Source organism: Schistocerca piceifrons, chromosome 2 (genome assembly GCF_021461385.2).
Source record: "Schistocerca piceifrons isolate TAMUIC-IGC-003096 chromosome 2, iqSchPice1.1, whole genome shotgun sequence".
NCBI lineage: Eukaryota > Metazoa > Arthropoda > Insecta > Orthoptera > Acrididae > Schistocerca > Schistocerca piceifrons.
This window is the reverse complement of record NC_060139.1, coordinates 3,574,211-3,592,909: the sequence shown is the minus strand read 5'-3', so window position 1 is coordinate 3,592,909 and position 18,699 is coordinate 3,574,211. Positions and strand designations below refer to the sequence as shown.

General features: G+C 38.5%; 1 protein-coding gene across 1 annotated transcript in view; it reads right to left on the bottom strand.

The window, feature by feature from the left end:
* The window catches only part of LOC124776263 (ATP-binding cassette sub-family C member 4-like), a 157,926-nt gene that overhangs the window by 47,870 nt on the left and 91,357 nt on the right, over positions 1–18,699 (bottom strand). The window contains exons 7-11 of the mRNA XM_047251158.1: positions 15,424–15,562; positions 15,220–15,330; positions 14,343–14,564; positions 13,399–13,685; positions 8,195–8,378 (exon numbers count right to left, since the gene is read on the bottom strand). Of these exons, the coding sequence (XP_047107114.1) occupies positions 8,195–8,378; positions 13,399–13,685; positions 14,343–14,564; positions 15,220–15,330; positions 15,424–15,562 (943 nt within the window). The remainder of the gene's footprint in view (positions 1–8,194; positions 8,379–13,398; positions 13,686–14,342; positions 14,565–15,219; positions 15,331–15,423; positions 15,563–18,699) is intronic.

Sequence of the window (18,699 nt, the reverse complement as noted above, 5' to 3'; positions counted from 1 at the left end):
GTAAAGAGATAGTTGTGTTTCACAAGACTAATGTTTTCTAAATCTATAATGACCATGTGTCAATAGACTGTTCTCTTCGAGGTAATTCATAATGTTCAAACACAATAAATGTTCAAAAATCCTGCAGCATATTGACATTAATGATACGGGTGTGGTCTGTAATTTAGCAGATTACTCCTACTGTCCTTCTTGAATACTGGTGACACCTGTGCAACTTTCCAGCCTTTGGGTACAGATCTTTCATCACATGAACAGTTGTATATGAGTGTTAAGTCTGGAACTATTGTATGAGCATACTCTGAAAGAAACCTAATTGGTATACAATCTGGGCCAGACGACTTGTTTTCATTAAATGATTTAAGTTGCTTCACTACTACAAGGATATCTACTTCTGTGTCACTTAAGTTGGTAGCTGTTCTTCATTCGCATTCTGAAATATGTACTTCATCTTCTTTGGTGAAGGAAATTTGGAAGGCTGTGTCTAATAACTCTGCTTTAGCAGCACTGTCATCAATAGTATTTCCACTGCTACTGCACAGAGAAGGCATTGATTGTGCCATGCGTCTAGTATATTTCGCATTTGAATCTCTTTGGATTTTCTGCCATGTTTCAAGACAAAGTTTCACTGTGGAAACTATTATCAGCATCTCACATTCTCCTTGGCTTACAAACCACAAAGAAGCCAGATGTGGACTCTTCAGCTGTGGGACTGGTCTATGGTGAAACATCAAGTCTTGCTGGTGAATTTGTCAACACCAGTTCTCTAGAAACATCAACACAACACTGACCAGATTTCCTATGGTGGTTAAGAGCCCACATTAGTCATGTAATGCTCTGGGCAGACAGTGTCAAGCAACCATTGTAGCCCTCCTTGCACTGACCCATACTGTATCTTACGAAGAGGTACACAGATGCTGGACGTTATGGTAAATAGCAAGCCCACAACCATTTCATTCAAGTCTTCGAATGAAGCTCTTGGGAAATGGTTTTGAATTCATGACATCCAGGAACATACAGCAATGTATGACAATATCATTTATTTTTGAGAGATGCATATGTAGGTATAGTGGAATGCTGAAACTGGTACCGGTAGTCAGAATAAAATAAAATAACATCTCAATTGCACAGCTGTTGGCAAATGTCACTGTTAATTACCTGACCAGCTGACATACCCTGTACATCATGAATCAACAGACTGATTTCACTCAACTGTATCACGCTTTCGTACATTTTCCATCAAGTGCCACCATCCATAGCACCACCAAGACCTCAGCACCTTCCAGCACCAGTGCCACAATCTCCAACACAAGTGCAGCAACTACAGGCAAGCACCTGTACTTCCCTGCCCGTTTTCATGACGATGCTCCACTTCAACTGAGGAGATTGACATATCATATGCTATGCATGTTGCATGTTGTTATTGTGGCCGTCAATCAGGATTAATGCCAACCAAAGATGTTATTTGTATTCTGTGGTGTAGTTCTGTTAGTGCTTGATGACAACTGAATCGTCACTGGCAAGCAGCTTCTGCACCAACTGCCAGGGGTACTGTGTTATTATATGTCATTATGGTTTTTCTATGTGTTGTTTATTCTTTGGTGTGTGACTTTTAAATGCTTTTATACGTTAAATGACTTTTGTTCTGTTCTTGCTTACTCCCTCTCCTGGTTAAAGTAGTGGTTAGTTACTGCCGTATTGTCTATTTTCACACTCGGGAATGATTTTGCTATTGTGTTAAGCATTCTTGGCCAGCTATTCATCACTGTAATGGTTTGCTTGTTTGTCCTAGATAATCAAGCAACATTATTTGTAAATATAGAATTTCAATCAATTGCAGTCTCTAGTTTTAGAGTGAACACAGTATTCAGAAGTCAGTCAGCCAAAATTAAGGTGAACCTGACCCTTTAAATGAGCTAGGAGAAATTGAGTAACCAATTCAGTTCTGTTTTTTACACCATATACAGGGCTATTACAAATGATTGAAGAGATTTCATAAATTCACTGTAGCTCCATTCATTGACGTATGGTCACGACACACTACAGATACGTAGAAAAACTCATAAAGTTTTGTTCAGCTGAAGCTGCACTTCAGGTTTCTGCCGCCAGAGCGCTCGAAAGCGCAGTGAGACAAAATGATGACAGGAGCCGAGAAAGCGTATGTCGTGGTGAAATGCGCTCACATCAGTCAGTCATAACAGTGCAACAACACTTCAGGACGAAGTTCAACAAAGATCCACCAACTGCTAACTCCATTCGGCAATTGTATGTGCAGTTTAAAGCTTCTGGATGCCTCTGTAAGCGGAAATCAACAGGTCGGCCTGCAGTGAGCGAAGAAACGGTTGAACACGTGTATCTGGACATGCTGGAAAATTGGCTCATGCCACAACTGGAGACCGACAGCACCGACTTCATCTTTCAACAGGATGGTGCTCCACCGCACTTCCATCATGATGTTCCACATTTCTTAAACAGGAGATTGGAAAACCGATGGATCGGTCGTGGTGGAGATCATGATAAGCAATTCATGTCATGGCCTCCACGCTCTCCTGACTTAACCCCATGCGATTTCTTTCGGTGGGGTTATGTGAAAGATTCAGTGTTTAAACCTCCTCTACCAAGAAACGTGCCAGAACTGCGAGCTCGCATCAACGATGGTTTCGAACTCATTGATGGGGACATGCTGCGCCAAGTGTGGGAGGAACTTGATTATCGGCTTGATGTCTGCCGAATCACTAAAGGGGCACATATCGAACATTTGTGAATGCCTAAAAAAACTTTTTGAGTTTTTGTATGTGTGTGCAAAGCATTGTGAAAATATCTCAAATAATAAAGTTATTGTAGAGCTGTGAAATCGCTTCAATCATTTGTAATAACCCTGTACATGAATTTGCCAAGCCCAGAAAACTACAGTGACTGTCTCCATCACAATGTCAAATTACTGCACCCCTATCACACTGGCCTGACCATGTAAAGACATAGAACAGTGGATAACAAAGTGACTGCATCGATTTAAGAGCTTTTCTTAACTTCATATGTGTGGTCTTTGAGAAAGTTTGTTTATTAAGATTTGTGGCAATTCAATTAATTTGGTCATATGAATATATTAGTGTGTGAGATAATATGAGATTATAGATGCTATTTTTGCTAATGTGTTGTTATTGTACCACAAAGAACCCACAAGTTTTCTGTTGCATTGAGACTCATCTATCTACTGTTACAGTCTGACGTAGCTGATAAAGAGCCTTGTCCTCCACATTTTGTTTTTAAATGTAGACAACACTGGTGGCCGTGGGCCTGTACAAATCAAACCACTCACAGTGTATCCCTGAGCAAGTGATGCATGAAGTGCTCCTTACATCCATAATTTCAGAGGCTAAAGGCAGGCCACAGTAAAAGTGTACTGAGATCCGTATCTGTGTCCATGATGTGTGTAACTTTCACTCAAATAACTAGCAGCAGACATGGGCAATTTTAAACAGAAGATATACAACATCACAGTGCACAACATGCCAAACTGTTTATTTCACTACAATGGTGAGAATACTGTCTCTTCAATATGACAGCTACGTCTAATTCAATTTGTTATCAGTATAACACAACCTGAAGTGATCCACAAAGGTGCATTCTTTGTCCAATCCTGTACATGCTTCATGTGAGTGGCAGTCAACACTACTTAAAATGAATTAATTGTGCCTTCTATTATTACACAGCAGTAAACGATAAAATATCTCATCTTACTGTAGTCATATCTCCCTTGACTTTGTGAGCAGCAATTATATTTGTAAGCTTGTAGTCCCGATTCTATTTGTAAACTTCCATTCTTTATAATAGTTAAATATCTACATTTCTCCTAAAAGCAGTCTTGCATTCAGAGAATGGGTGGTGAGGAGCAGATGCAAGATTGCTGCATCATCATGCCAGGGAAGGTCCTAGTGGAGGTGGTTTGCCATAGCCTTCCTCCAATGTCTTATGAACTGTCAAGTACATATCAGTGACAAGTGCTTGTGCAGTGTAGTGTTGAGTTCATGTTCTTATGAATGAAAGAAAAGGAGAGGGTGAGTCCTGCTGCTGGCACATAGCCTACTTTTCTGAAATAACAACAAGGGAGCTGTCAAGCTTCACATCCCCATCTAATGAATGGATTACCTTCAACAGTGTCTCATGCCCTTGCTTTAAGAGACACTGCAGAAAGATTTCAAATGTAATCCACGACATTGGTACAAAGATTGTTGATCACAAACTTTATGGCAAACTCTCCTCCCCTGGTTAAATAGTGGTAATCAAAATTTTCACCAGCAGGATTCGAGCAGCTTACCTCCAAGTTGAGTGACAATGGACAATAATGTGTTAGTGACCTCAGCCATGGAGGTGCATACATTTCACTTATTGCAGCTTTAAATAAGTGTAACCCTACATCTAACAGTAAGAAACACAGATACATCCCATATCAGTCCCCATAATATGTGCATTCACTTTACTCATGAAACAAAATAATTAGTTTCAGCATAGCAACAATCATTCCACAGAAGTTGCAATTGCAATTCATTCTACAGGATTTAACTTATTCTGGATATTATTCCAGTTTCCTAGTGATAGATTTAACAGTGTGTTAGCCATTTGCCATGTTTGCTGCTACTAAAGTGTGCAGAATGGACAGTGGGCAGTTTGGTGAATGTGGAGAACTGCTGAACATTAGCAAACCATGTGGAAATAGCATCATGCAGATTTTTCAGTGGCATTTATAGTGCTCTTTAGCTCCTGAACAGTAATGAAGACCATATGGGCAAAACCACTGGTGAATTCAAGTTAGCCAAGAACAAAGAGTAGCCTGTAACAAATTGGTCTACGGAACAGCAACATGGGGAAGACCAACACCTGCTCAACACAGCTCATAAGCTCCCATGTGTATTGGTCAACAGGCAATTTCACCTACATACATTGGCAGCAGCCAGTCTGCAGCAACAGACAGTGTGTGTTGGTAGCAATGCTCAACCTATAGATAAGTGCCCAGTCAACATGACAGTTGCATGATGGTGATCATTTGTAGTGTTTGCAGAAAGCACAAATAAAAACATTGGTAGATTACATTCGACGGCACTCGACTAAATAATCAGACAGCACAGCAGTAATATATAAAAGCAGATACTGAACACTTTATCATATGGAAGGAAGAATGTTAAAATTGAGACTGCAAACGTTGCAACTGAAAATGCCATGATTAGCAATGAAGTGATCTCTCCAATACACTAGAAGCTTACATAACCAATTCTTTAACAACAATGTAAGGGACATGTTGCAAATTCAAATGCCATGGTTAGCAATGAAGTGATCTCTCCAATAAACTAGAAGCTTACATAACCAAGTCTTTAACAACACTGTAAGGGATAATGCACAATATTGACACTTCTCTATCAGAGGAGGAGATGCTACGAGTACTGGAGTGTAACATGGCAGCAATGCCAGTAAGGGGATATTATAAGAGGGCCATTCATGAGGATGCTGACATCAGGCCCCAACCAGTGTGTGCAGATACATTCAAATCACAGCAGAGGCCATGCTACATTAAATACACAGTGTATGGCACCTAACAGAGCCTTACATTTTCCCAGGGCTGCACTGCTATAACTATTTGCATTATGGACACTGTAGCAAGCAATGCAATAGCCAGACAAGAAGCAGTCAGTTGTTACTAGACATAGTGTTAACATATGTGAAAATAGGCATTTCCTGTACGAATACACAGAAAATGAGATCACAACTCCATGGATAAAAATTTCCTTGAGCACTTAGTGCAGAATGGCTCACAATAACATCGATTATCAAGAAGCTCATGCATCATATGAGAATAGGCAGTATACAAACATGACAGCAATGCTGATGACCAACATGAAAGACTCTACAATATTCCCTCCATTATCAGTGCTGGTAGCTGGCCAGCCACCTCACCACATTCAGCAACCATGGCCCCCTTCAGCAGCCCAGCAGCCGTGGTGACGCAGCATGCAGTGTCCCCACCAACTCCTCTACCACAAAGGAGGACAGCCTCTTGGCTGTCGATGACACATATTCAAGATGTGAAACCCTCAATTTGCACATGGCTATTTGAGGTTTTGTTACTTTTCCAGATTTTCTGATGATGATTAGGCCTATATTGGAATGCATCATTAAACTGGTTAGTCACCACAAAATCTGTGACTCCTATATATATTTTTTGTAGTGTCCATATTAGCACTGTTCTAACAGTTAAAAATTGTACCTTATAGCTTTGTTTCTGGACCTAAACAGTACCTATGATAACATAGAGCTCTCAGTGCTTGCCACAAAACTACGGGAACAATGCATATCCTACACACAATACCTTTTCTCAATGATTTGTTGCTACTAATCGTACATAAAGGGAGTATAGGAAGACCACAAACTACAAGTCTGTGATTGCTGCAAGGATCTGTTTTGACACCTCTTCTGTTTAATATCTACACACTGACTGACATAGAATATTCTTAGAGAAGGTGAAAGTTCAGCAACATGCAGATGATACCTGTATTTACATGGAAAGTACATCCGTCGAAGAATGTAAATCACAAATGACAACCACACTGCTTGTGCTTTGTGCTCCAACAGTAGCTGTGAAGAAATAGACAGGATATATCCACTGTTAAATCAAGGAAGGTGGACACAAAACATGTGGCTATGAAATGTCAGATGGCTATTAGTATATTCAGAGCTATGACAGAACCTTGGAGGGATTTGAACATCGGCACAGCACAAACATTTTAACGCACGACAGTATGTCCAATCATTGACTATGGGAGTGTCTGTTATGGATCTGCACCTGATACTTACCACAAGAGAATTAATAAATGCCAATATAGAGTGCTAAGACCTTGTTTGGGAGCAATATGCTCTGCCTATACCAACACACACTTGGTTGACCGCATGCCCTACTGTCCATCTATGCCAGCAGTACCTCTGCACCAAATTTATTCTTAAAAGGAATCAATATAAATCTAACAATATGAATCTGAAATCAATCATCTCAAAACTAACCATAGAGTGCTTAACTGGACACTTCTGGATCACTAGAACTCTTCCTCCCCTAGCCTAAGCATATTTAGATGCTGAGGAGACTTCAAGAAGATCATAAGAGCACCTAGACACAGTATTATTATCATTCCATTCCCATTGAAATTGTCTAAGGTGAATGTAATAACTGACCTTGACTTGAACAATGGGACTCATGGTAACAACGGAACTTTGGTGCAGTTTTTAAGATAGTAGCCGAGGCAACATATATTTGTACTGACTACCAACAGAAATAAGTATCATGACCACGAAACTTATTGTGATACTTGAAACACTTCATTTCTCCTCACAGATAACAGCACCTCTATATTCCCTAGTCAGTGACTATTAACTGCTCTAACAGTACTTCAAAATTTCAGCACCTGTTTGACTGAAAACCACATGGTATACAGGTTGGCCAAGTATTGGAATACACCACCTGGACTGCAATCCTAACTACAGATTACTGATATGTCCTACACAGAGGCATGACACAAGAGTTGCAGGGGGAATGGGAGGAAACGACAAGACACAAAAGGAAGGAATGTGCAACAATCTACCCTTCGGTCCCCTAGTCTACAAAATTTCAAACAAATTTAATGCCTAGGCATCTTGCTTCTCAAATGACCAGACTCAATTCAACCATGCATGTTTATGTAACCGTTTTCAAAGGCTTCCTACTCTTGTGGAGAAGAAGTGGATGCATATCACCTTTTCTTTGAGTGTCCCAGGCAACATGAATACACAACAATCCATTTACAACAACTTGTGAGGCTTTCTCATCCAGTTCCAACCTCTATGGTGGCTTTGTTAACAGCTCAGGATCACAGACTTTTTAAGGAAAAGTACAGATTCACTGTTGACATGGGAATCCACATCTAAGACCAACAAATCACTGACAGTGGACTGCACAACACTGTTCTATAATATTTGGTTTTACAACGATTATACAGTATTAGTCTATTTGTAATTATCTAAGTTCTGTCTGCAGTGTGTGTGTGTGCATGCAAACAAATAAATATTCTAACATTAATTTTCTATCAATATCCTGTATGAACAGACTGTATGGTGTAAGGTAAAGATCAATAAACAGTTGCATTGATTAACAATAATTAGAGGTGAAACATCTTACATTTCTGAGTATGACTATCTGCTCAGCATCCTTTAGATACTGCAGCTGGTGAGTGGCCAGAATACGTGTCTTTGTAGCCAAGTAACCATTGACACAATCCTGAAACAGTTGCTTCCCAACATGTGTGTCAACTGCTGACAGTGGATCATCCAGTAAATATATGTCAGCATCTCTGTACACAGCTCTGTAAGTATTAAGATATTGGTTTACAGCAGTGTGTTCTAACACAATACTTAAAAGTATTTCAAAAGAATTTATAAAAAATTTTTTTATTTCCGGTAAAATAAACAGTGATTCAGGCATCCTGTGCTTTATTTGTGAGAATACTTCCCTTTATCACTATCTCTGACATAGAACCTTACTTTTTAACAACACACTTAGGTCACAGTTCCAGAACCACTTTTTTCACAAATCAAATAATGTAGGTGTAGTTGACTGAATGGAATAGCTACAGACTGCACACAAACATGAAAAAGCACATATTTAGCATTGTAACTGGAACAAATGTATTATAAGTAACAGAAACAACACTAACATCGAAATTTTGAATAATAGAAGTTAAATGCAAGAGGTGGAGTGTAGCAATGGTAATATGAATCTATACATCTACGTACAACACAGAAACATTATAAGTTGATTAAAATAACTTAGTAATTGACAGACTGCATGGGCAGGGATATTGTTCCCAGCTTGAAGCCAGCCACATTTGATAATGCTCTGTAAGTTCCTGCAAAACAGGTGACACAGTGAGCATGTGGAGCTCGAGAAATAACTATGATTCACCGGCAGCTGGATTTTATCACTTGAATTTTTGAAACATCAATCACAAAGTTATTTTAATTGAGGTATAGCAAAAACAACTTCATCCACCAGGATTAACTAAAAACAAAGGAAGTTTCATAGCAGTACTCTGCTGATTACAAAGTGACATAAAAATAGATACAAATTTAATGGAGGTTGCACCAGGCACACACTTGGAGTCCTAGCTCAAGAGTGGCATGACAAACTCTAACTTTACACTTTGCTATAAATATGAAATGTGTCTGAAATTATTGATTGTGATGAGCTAGTTAATAAGGTTGCATGACAGAAACAAAGAAAACAGTTTATGGAATTTCTTCGCATATCTTGTCTATGTATCATTTTTGATCAAATTTCTGATTTCACTTGCATTACATTAACCCATTGATAAGCTTTTCATGAAGAAGAAATGAGGCTGTCGAAGTATTACATAAAAGTAAAATGAAGTTTTGTGTGTTGCACCAATTCTTCCATGAGTATTCTTTTGCCAGCTTGAAGGCTCTCATGTTCCTTTGTATCTGATCCTCAGTATTTTTGCATTTCCACACTAGAAAAATCGCTATGGCTTAACCATATCTCAAAAACCTGCTGGTACAGTCCGCTGAAAGCTGTGTGAGAAGAACTGGCACAAAATAATAAAGAACACCTACTCTTATTCTCCATAAGCTACCTTATGGTGTATGGTGGAGGGTACTTTGTGCTCCACTGTCACTTCCCCTCTTCCCTGTTCCAGTTGCTAATGGTGTGTGGGAAGAATGCCTGATCAGGTCTTCCATATGTACTTGCATATTAATGTCCCTTTTTTTTCAACTCATCAAGCTGCCTGCCACACATTCCCCTCTTGCACCAACATCTTCATGTCAGTGTAGCACTTGCATCCACCTTTATTTGTTGGATATATTAAAATTTCTGTCTTCACCTAGTTTACCCTCTTCATTTCCATCTAGTACCATGGAAGTTATTCCCTGATATCTTAACAGAGGTCCTATTATCCTGTCCCTTCTTCTAGTCAGTGCTTTCCGCATGTTCCTTTCCTCATTGATTCTGCAGAGGACCTCCTCACTTTTTATCTTATCAAATTTTGAACATCCTTCTGCAGCACCACACCTCAAATGCTTTGATTCTCTTCTTTTCCATTTTTCCAGTGACCATGAATCATGTCCATGCAATGTTATGTGCCAAACATACATAGTCAAAAAGGTTTTCCTTAAACTAAAGCTGGTGTTTGGTACTAAGAGATATCTTTTGGTAAGGGATGGCACTCTCTTGCCTGTGATAATCTGCTTTTTATGTCCTCCTTGCTTCATTTGTCATGTGTTATTTTGCTTCCAAGATAGCGAAATTCCTTCACTTCACATTCTTTGTAGTCTCCAATCTTTATATTAAATTTCTCGCTAAACTCATTTCTGCTACTTCTATTTACTTTCATATTTCTTCAGTTTATTCTCAATCCATGGTGTGCGCTCATTAAATTCTTCATTCCTTTCAAATGGTCCTGCGATTGTTCCTCACTTTTACTGAGGACAGCAATATCATCAGTGAATCTTATTGTCAATATCCTTTCACCCCAAATTTTTATTGTAGTCCTGAACCTTCCTTTTTTTGTCATCACTTCATCAATGTATGTACTAAACAGCAGAGGCTAAAGACCAGTCCCTGTCTTATAGCCTCCTCTTGCAATTTTTTAATGGTGTGTCTTCTATTACTAGCAAAAATTGGCCTTTCTTCTCTCTCAGTCCTACTACCAATGGCATTTCCTCCCACAACTCTGTCTTCTATTTCTTCACCTCTACAGCATTCCAGTCACCCATGATTATTAGATTTTCGTTTCCTTTTACACACTGAATTACATGTTCTTACACATTCAGTATCCTCATATACTTTTTTCTATCCTCCATCTACTGCTTGTAACATCAGAATTTACACCTGAACCGTCATGACTGGAAATTCATTTGTTATCAATTGTGATGACTATAACACTACCAACAAACTGCTCACAGTAACTCACTCTCTTCCACCTTCCTATGATGAATCCTACTCTAGTTGCACCATTGATATAACCCCATATCCATCTGGCCATAAATAATTATCTTCTTTCCATTTCATTTCACTGACACACAATATATCTAGACTGAATCTTTACATTTTCCTTTTCAGTTTTTCTAGCTTCTCTACCACATTCAGACTCCTGAGATTCTGTGTTCTGATTTGTAGAGTGTTACTGTTTCATTAGTTAGTCAATCCTCTCTCCCATTGGCAGTCCCCTCCCAGAGATCCAAATAGGCGACTGATCAGGACTCTTTTGCCAAATTCATGATGAAAGATGCTGTTCTGCTGTAAATCTTCTCTTTCCTTCCTCAGTCCTAGCTGGTAAGGTTCTTAGACTACAGAGGAATACCCTAGTACTGGTGAAACTACAATTTAATAACCCTCCGAAGGTGGACTCACTTCCTGATCTAGCATCTGCCTTTCATATCATCAGTTCTATGTAGTTGTTTTCTTTAAATTACTCTTTGCTCACAGTCCAGATATTTATTGGATGTGACTTTTACCAGTGATTGTCTGGTAGTTTAATCAAACAGTAATGGTTTTTTCTGTCTATTTTTCCAGAATGAAATACATTTGTTTACTTTTAGAGTCAACTGCTACTCTCTGCACCAAGTTTCAATCCTCTGTGTGCCTTCCCGCATTTTTATACAATTTTCTTACACTGCCACTTCTCTTTATACAGAGACATCACCACTGAACAACCTTGTGGAACTTCTCACATTAACCAGTAGACCATGCATGCATATTGTGAATAGTAATGGTCCTATAAAACTTCCTTGGAATATACATGAAATGCTTTTACATGTGAAGATTTATGTCAGTTAAGAGAGGCATTCTGTGTTTTGTTTGGTAGGAACTCTTCAATTAAATCAAAGAGATGAACTGACAGTACAAAAGCTCAAATTTGTTCATTGGGCTACTGTCTGGAACTGTGCCAAATTCCTCCTGGGACTGGTATCTACTGTCTTCTAGGTCTCATGGATGGGCAGAACGAGTGGTTTCACAATATTTTTGTCTGTGGATCCTTTTTGATTCCTACGTAGGAGATTATCCGTATCAAGAATGATTGTAACGTGTGAGCACAAAATATACAAGATTCTATGAAAGATGATGTCAACAATACAAGCCTATAGCTGTGTGCATCCTCAAAATTGGTAATGACATGCACATTTTTCTGGTCCATTTGCAAAGCTTTGTTCTGCCAGCAGCTTCTGACAGACTAGTTACCTCAGGAGTTCCCATTGCTTTACATCTACTGAGCAAATGTCACTGGTGTTCTCTCCACATTCATTGTCATTGTTGTTCTTTCCACAGTAACCTAACTTCATTTATTCTGGTGTTAGTGTGATGATTAAAATGAGGAGCAGTAATACAATTTTCTCAGTTAAACAATTTTGGAATAATGAATTTGATATTTTGGCCTTGTCTCCTCCATTTTTGTGCCACTATGCTCACTGAGTTACTAGATCTATGCCTTTGCTCTATTTACTGAGTTGTTGTAGGACCAAAACTTCTTAGGGTTTTTTCCCCCAAACTAGTAGATAGAGTTTTACTTCCAGGTTTGTAGAACACTCCATGCATGGCTCTCCTTATGCTTAGTTTGTCTTCACTCACTATTTGTTTGTCAACAAGGCTTTGGTTATGTTTAAATCTGGGGTAAGGTTCAAACTTCACATCCAAGTTCATTACAAAACTGTATGAATCTCCAAGCCACAGGACTGTGATTGATTCAGAGAGAAATGCTGCAAAACACCAGTCAGCTTCCACCCTATGTGGAAGCCGAGCGCCCACAGAAACCGAGGATGGCCTCTATACATAGGTGACAGCCAACATTTGTACCAACATGAGCCATAATTTGCAATTGACTGCACCCATTACAATCACTGGCAGAGCCGCCTCTACATCTTGAAAGACCCCATCCCTCGACCCCCTTTTCCTCTTGGAAATAATTTCTCAGCCCAGTCACAAATATCGTTTGATACTGATATGATTCTACTTCCACTTATAAGTGATGGTGTGATACCAAGTTAAATGCTTTTCAGAAGTCAAGAAATACTGTATCTTCATGACTGCCCTACTCCATGACTTCATGATGTCTCATGCAAAAAGTTGAGTTAAATATTCCTTGACTAACATTTTCCAAATCCATGGTGCTTATATGTACATTTGTATATGTATTTGATAAAAAGGAAATTGGTACTACATTTTAAAGTAAGATGAAAGTTCCAGTTCCTTAAATATAATTTAACTTAACTGTAATAGTAATAAAACCCAATATACATTTATTTATAAGACTTGTAAAAAGAAATATTTACATTAATAATAAGATGTTTTGCATATTAAATTACTGTTACCTTGCTAAGTTTATTCTTGCTCTTTGTCCACCACTGAGAGAAACTCCTCGTTCACCTACAATTGTCTTGTCTCCAAATGGAAAGAGTTCAAAGTCTCTTTTCAATGCACAGGCATTGACAACTTGTTGATATTTTTTGTGTTCATAAGGCTGTCCGAACAAAATATTCTGCCGTACAGAACCAACAAAAAGCCATGGTTCTTGAGAAGCATACGAGACGGTTCTGTCAAGTGCCAGTGAACCTGAGCTCAGAGGTAACTCTTGGAGAATTGCATGAATCAGTGAGCTCTAAAAATTATGAGATGAATGAGTAACAAATATATGAATATATTTTCAATTAAGAGACAGTTAAAAAGCATATACAACGCCTCTTCTATAGCCTTCATAAATATCATTCCGTGTATATTGTAAACAGAATGTAATATTAAAATTTTATCGGTAATTCTGATGTGGAAAAGGAAGCATTAAAGCCTGGCAGTTTCTAATGCACCTGGGGCCATGATCTCATGCATCCTAGAGGGAACACACACATCTCAGGGAGTGAAATATGCACACAAGTTATTAGACACAGTAAATTCAGTAAACGACGCATAAAATTAAATTCAACAAGGGAAAAAATGTCACATCAATTCTGTGTGAGCCATGGCTGAGATCATATTAGTTAAAAACACAGAAAACAGTACACTTTCATCCATTAATGGACAAATTATCATCGAGACACTACTTTTTTGAGTATATGGGTTTGCTGTGTTGCTTGTTTTATGAAGATACAAACAACAATGGGAGCATGACAATGGTAACATACTGTACTCTGTCTTGAAATGCTGCTTCCAAACTAAAGTTGCCAATCACAAAAATTTTGAATGGGGTTGAAAAGGAACAAAAACATCTGAGAGCTGCCATTTAATTTCTAACAAACAGATATGTTGAAAGTTGACTTTATACCTTTCCTGATCCAACTGGGCCCACAATTGCACATAACGTTCCTGGCTTTATATGCAGAGTGACATCTGTTAAAGTCTCTGTTATAGAAGCAGGGCTCCATTTAGCACATACTTTATTCATAACAACACCTACTTTACTTTCTTTTTCTTTCTCCTTCTCACTTCCATTGAGATTACTTGGTACTGGCATTTTTGGTATGTGTTCTTCTTGTAACAAGAAAAGCTAAGGAACAGAAAAATAAAATTAACCAGATGATATTACAATATCATGAATCACTCTGTCACTCATTTGAAAAGTTATATACAAAAAAAAGTTCTTTTGGATCAAAACAAAAACAACAAAAACTAATACTATAAACTGCACTAGCACAGAAAAACACACTGTGTTTCTCACTCCCAAAACAATGATGGGCTAACAATAGTTTATGCTAAACACTAAAAATACATAATTTTGTCATCACCAAGTACTCTCTCAGAACGTAAAGATAAAAAGTAACTAAAATTTGCAAGTATAGTTGTAATGGAATTTTGATGAATATTTAGTTGTTTGAACATTCTGTACTTTGTGTTTTCATTCTTACTCTGACATTAATGTTTTTGAGGTGGAGCCTGTGTCTCATTTTGGCATTGGCTATGGGGCAGTGCCTAAGTGATACTTGGGCTCCATCTTGAAAGGATTAAATTTGTGAACATAATTACAAAAATAATAGATTTTTCTATGAACACATGACTACATTAATTTTCAAGTGACTCTTCATCCAGATTTAAATTCATTAACTGAAACATGCACATTATATATTAAAAACTATTGTTTTATTGTTGTATTTCACTGGTAATGTAATTTTATGTGCAAGTCTTAAATGCAAAAGCAACAATACCTCAATTCTTGAAATGGATACTCTGGTTTCAGCTAAACTCTGAACTGCCTGTGGATAACATATGGCCATGCACAACTGCAGTAAGTTGAAAAATTGTGCCAATGAAAATACCTGCAACAATTTCCATTTAAATTATTTTCCGTTTTTTCTTACTACAATTGCTATAACGAACTGCCTATTTTCAGACATGTAGAAGACACATACCCTATCTGCTGTAATGGTGTTCCCCAGCAGAACGTATGCAATCACAGTAATGTACAATGATGTTCTTTCTGTAAACACCATGAAAGCCATGTAAACACCTCTTAAGTAAGAAGATCCTCTCAGAGCCTTGACTTCATTTCTGAAATATCACAAATATGTTACTCATAGGAAGAATGGAATGACAATAACAACAAACTTAGTTCTGTAATCAAGTTGATTTGGTTCAAAAGAATGGTATACTATTTGTTCGCAACACCCTGATACTCTTCTCAGCAGAATGATGGGAGTGGAGCAAGCAAGCAACTCTCACTAACAGCATGCAGACAGCTGTGGAGAGAGTTATAGTACAGGTTGAACCAGCTACACTTTCCTCACACTTTCTTACACATGTGCTCACTGGTTTGTATGGTGCACCTACAAAAGTAAGAACTATCAAAGGAACTGCTTTGTCATTCATCAGGAAATATGTTACTTTGTGAAACAGCACTACATGTCATGACAATCATTTCTTACTTTACACTCTGGTACTTTATTTTGAGACTGCTGATGTTGAGAGGGGATTGACACAAATTGCTTGTAGAATATTGCTATGCCTATGTTGTTCAGAAGTATGACAGAAATGTATTTGCAGTTGCTTGGGCAACCATTAGCTGTACAATGGAATGACAACAACGAAAATTTGTGCTGGCTCAGGACTCGAAACCAGATTTCCTGTTTATCACAAGTGGTCACTTTACCATTAGGCTACCCGAGCACTCTCCACGGCCAGACTCAAACTTCCACATGCCATAAACTGTGTACTTTTGGCCCAAGTTGAGTGACTTCTTCAAACTTTTACTGATTTGGAAGCAGAGAACCCTGGTTCAGGATCTTGTGAGCAAATAGTATATATGCCTAACCAACTACAACATTTATGAAGCTAACAGTGATTATCTGAACGAAACCTCTTGGTATTCATGCAATTTTGTTAGTCCTCTTTAGCAACTGGAATCCATGGTCAGAAATATCAACAGTCCAATGTGCAAAGAAGTCTATGTTGACTGGGAAATTTCCATTAACAGGAAGTTATTAGGTTTATAGCAGATATGATGGTCAGTGTGAGACATTCAGAAGAATATGCCAGAGGGAGAAGATTTTTTTTCTACTGCTGTTTACTGCCTGTATATACAATGTTTTATGAACCTTCCTATGCATCTTCCTATGCAAATAGGATCACATTTGAGGAAGTGGAGAAAATGGTCAATAGACTGCAGTGTAATAAAGCAGCTGGGGTGGATGAAAAAAGTCGGAACTCATCAAATACAGTGGAATGTCAGGTCTTAAATGGCTACACAGGATAACTGAAATGGCATGGGAGTCGGGACAGGTTCCATCAGACTGGACGAAAGCAGTAATCACACCAATCTTTAAACATGGAAACAGAAAAGATTGTAACAACTACAGAGGTATCTCTTTAAACAGCATTGTGGGTAAAATCTTCTCGGGTATTGTTGAAAGGAAAGTGCGAGTATTAGTTGAGGACCAATTGGATGAAAATCAGTGTGGGTTTAGGCCTCTTAGAGGTTGTCAGGACCAGATCTTTAGCTTGCGGCAAATAATGGAGAAGTGTTGTGAATGGAACAGGGAATTGTATCTATGCTTTATAGATCTAGAAAAGGCATATGACTGCTTTCCTAGGAGGAAGTTATTGTCTGTTCTATGAGATTATGGAATAGGAGGCAAACTTTTGCAAGCAATTAAAGGTCTTTACATAGATAGTCAGGCAGCAGTTAGAGTTGACAGTAAATTGAGTTCATGGTTCGGAGTAGTTTCAGGGGTAAGACAAGGCTGCAACCTGTCTCCACTGTTGTTCATATTATTTATGAATCATATGTTGAAAACAATAGACTGGCTGGGTGAGATTAAGATATGTGAACACAAAATAAGCAGTCTTGCATATGCAGATGACTTAGTTGTGATGGCAGATTCGATTGAAAGTTTGCAAAGTAATATTTCAGAGCTAGATCAGAAATGTAAGGACTATGGTATGAAGATTAGCATCTCCAAAACGAAAGTAATGTCAGTGGGAAAGAGATATAAATGGATTGAGTGCCAAATAGGAGTAACAAAGTTAGAACACGTGGATGGTTTCAAGTACTTAGGATGCATATTCTCACAGGATGGCAACATAGTGAAAGAACTGGAAGCGAGGTGTAGCAAAGCTAATGCAGTGACCACTCAGCTACGATCTATTCTCTCCTGCAAGAAGGAAGTCAGTACCAAGACTAAGTTATCTGTGCACCGTTCAATCTTTCGACCAACTTTGTTGTATGGGAGCGAAAGCTGGGTGGATTCAGGTTACCTTATCAATAAGGTTGAGGTTACGGATATGAAAGTAGCTAGGATGATTGCAGGTACTAGTAGATGGGAACAATGGCAGGAGGGTGTCCACAATGAGGAAATCAAAGAAAAACTGGGAATGAACTCTATAGATGTAGCAGTCAGGGCAAACAGGCTTAGATGGTGGGGTCATGTTACGCGCATGGGAGAAGCACGGTTACTCAAGAGACTCATGGGTTCAGCAGTAGAGGGTAGGAGGAGTCAGGGTAGACCAAGGAGAAGGTACCTGGATTCGGTTAAGAATGATTTTGAAGCAATAGGCTTAACATCTGAAGAGGCACCAATGTTAGCACTGAATAGGGGATCATGGAGGTATTTTATAAGGGTGGCTATGCTCCAGACTGAATGCTGAAAGGAATAATCAGTCTTAAATGATGATGATGATGATGCTGTTTACTGTCTGTATATACAATGTTTTATGAACCTTCCTATGCATCTTTAAGTTTGATCACTCAGTGTCCAAGAACAGGTTAAAAGTGCATCTGATTTGATTCACTACTGGAGTGACACACAACAGTTTTACCTTGTGAATGAAAGCGTGATGACTGACTTTAGCAACAGACCAATGCATTAACAGCCACTCTGTTTGTATGGAGAGAGGTAGTCTAGGGAATAAAAACTTTGTGGTCTACCGATTACATTGTAATACTGTCAGGGACAGCATAGGAAAGAATGGAATGGATAGTGTCTTGAAAGGAGGGTATAAGATAACATCAACAAAAGCAAAACAAGGATAATGGAATGCACTCAGATTAAATCTGGTGATGCTAATGGAAATAGATTAGGAAATGAGGCACTTAACATTGTAGATGAGTTTTGCTATTTGGGCAGCAAAATAACTGATAATAGCCAAAGTAGAGAGGACATAAAACATAGACTGGCAATGGCAAGAAAAGC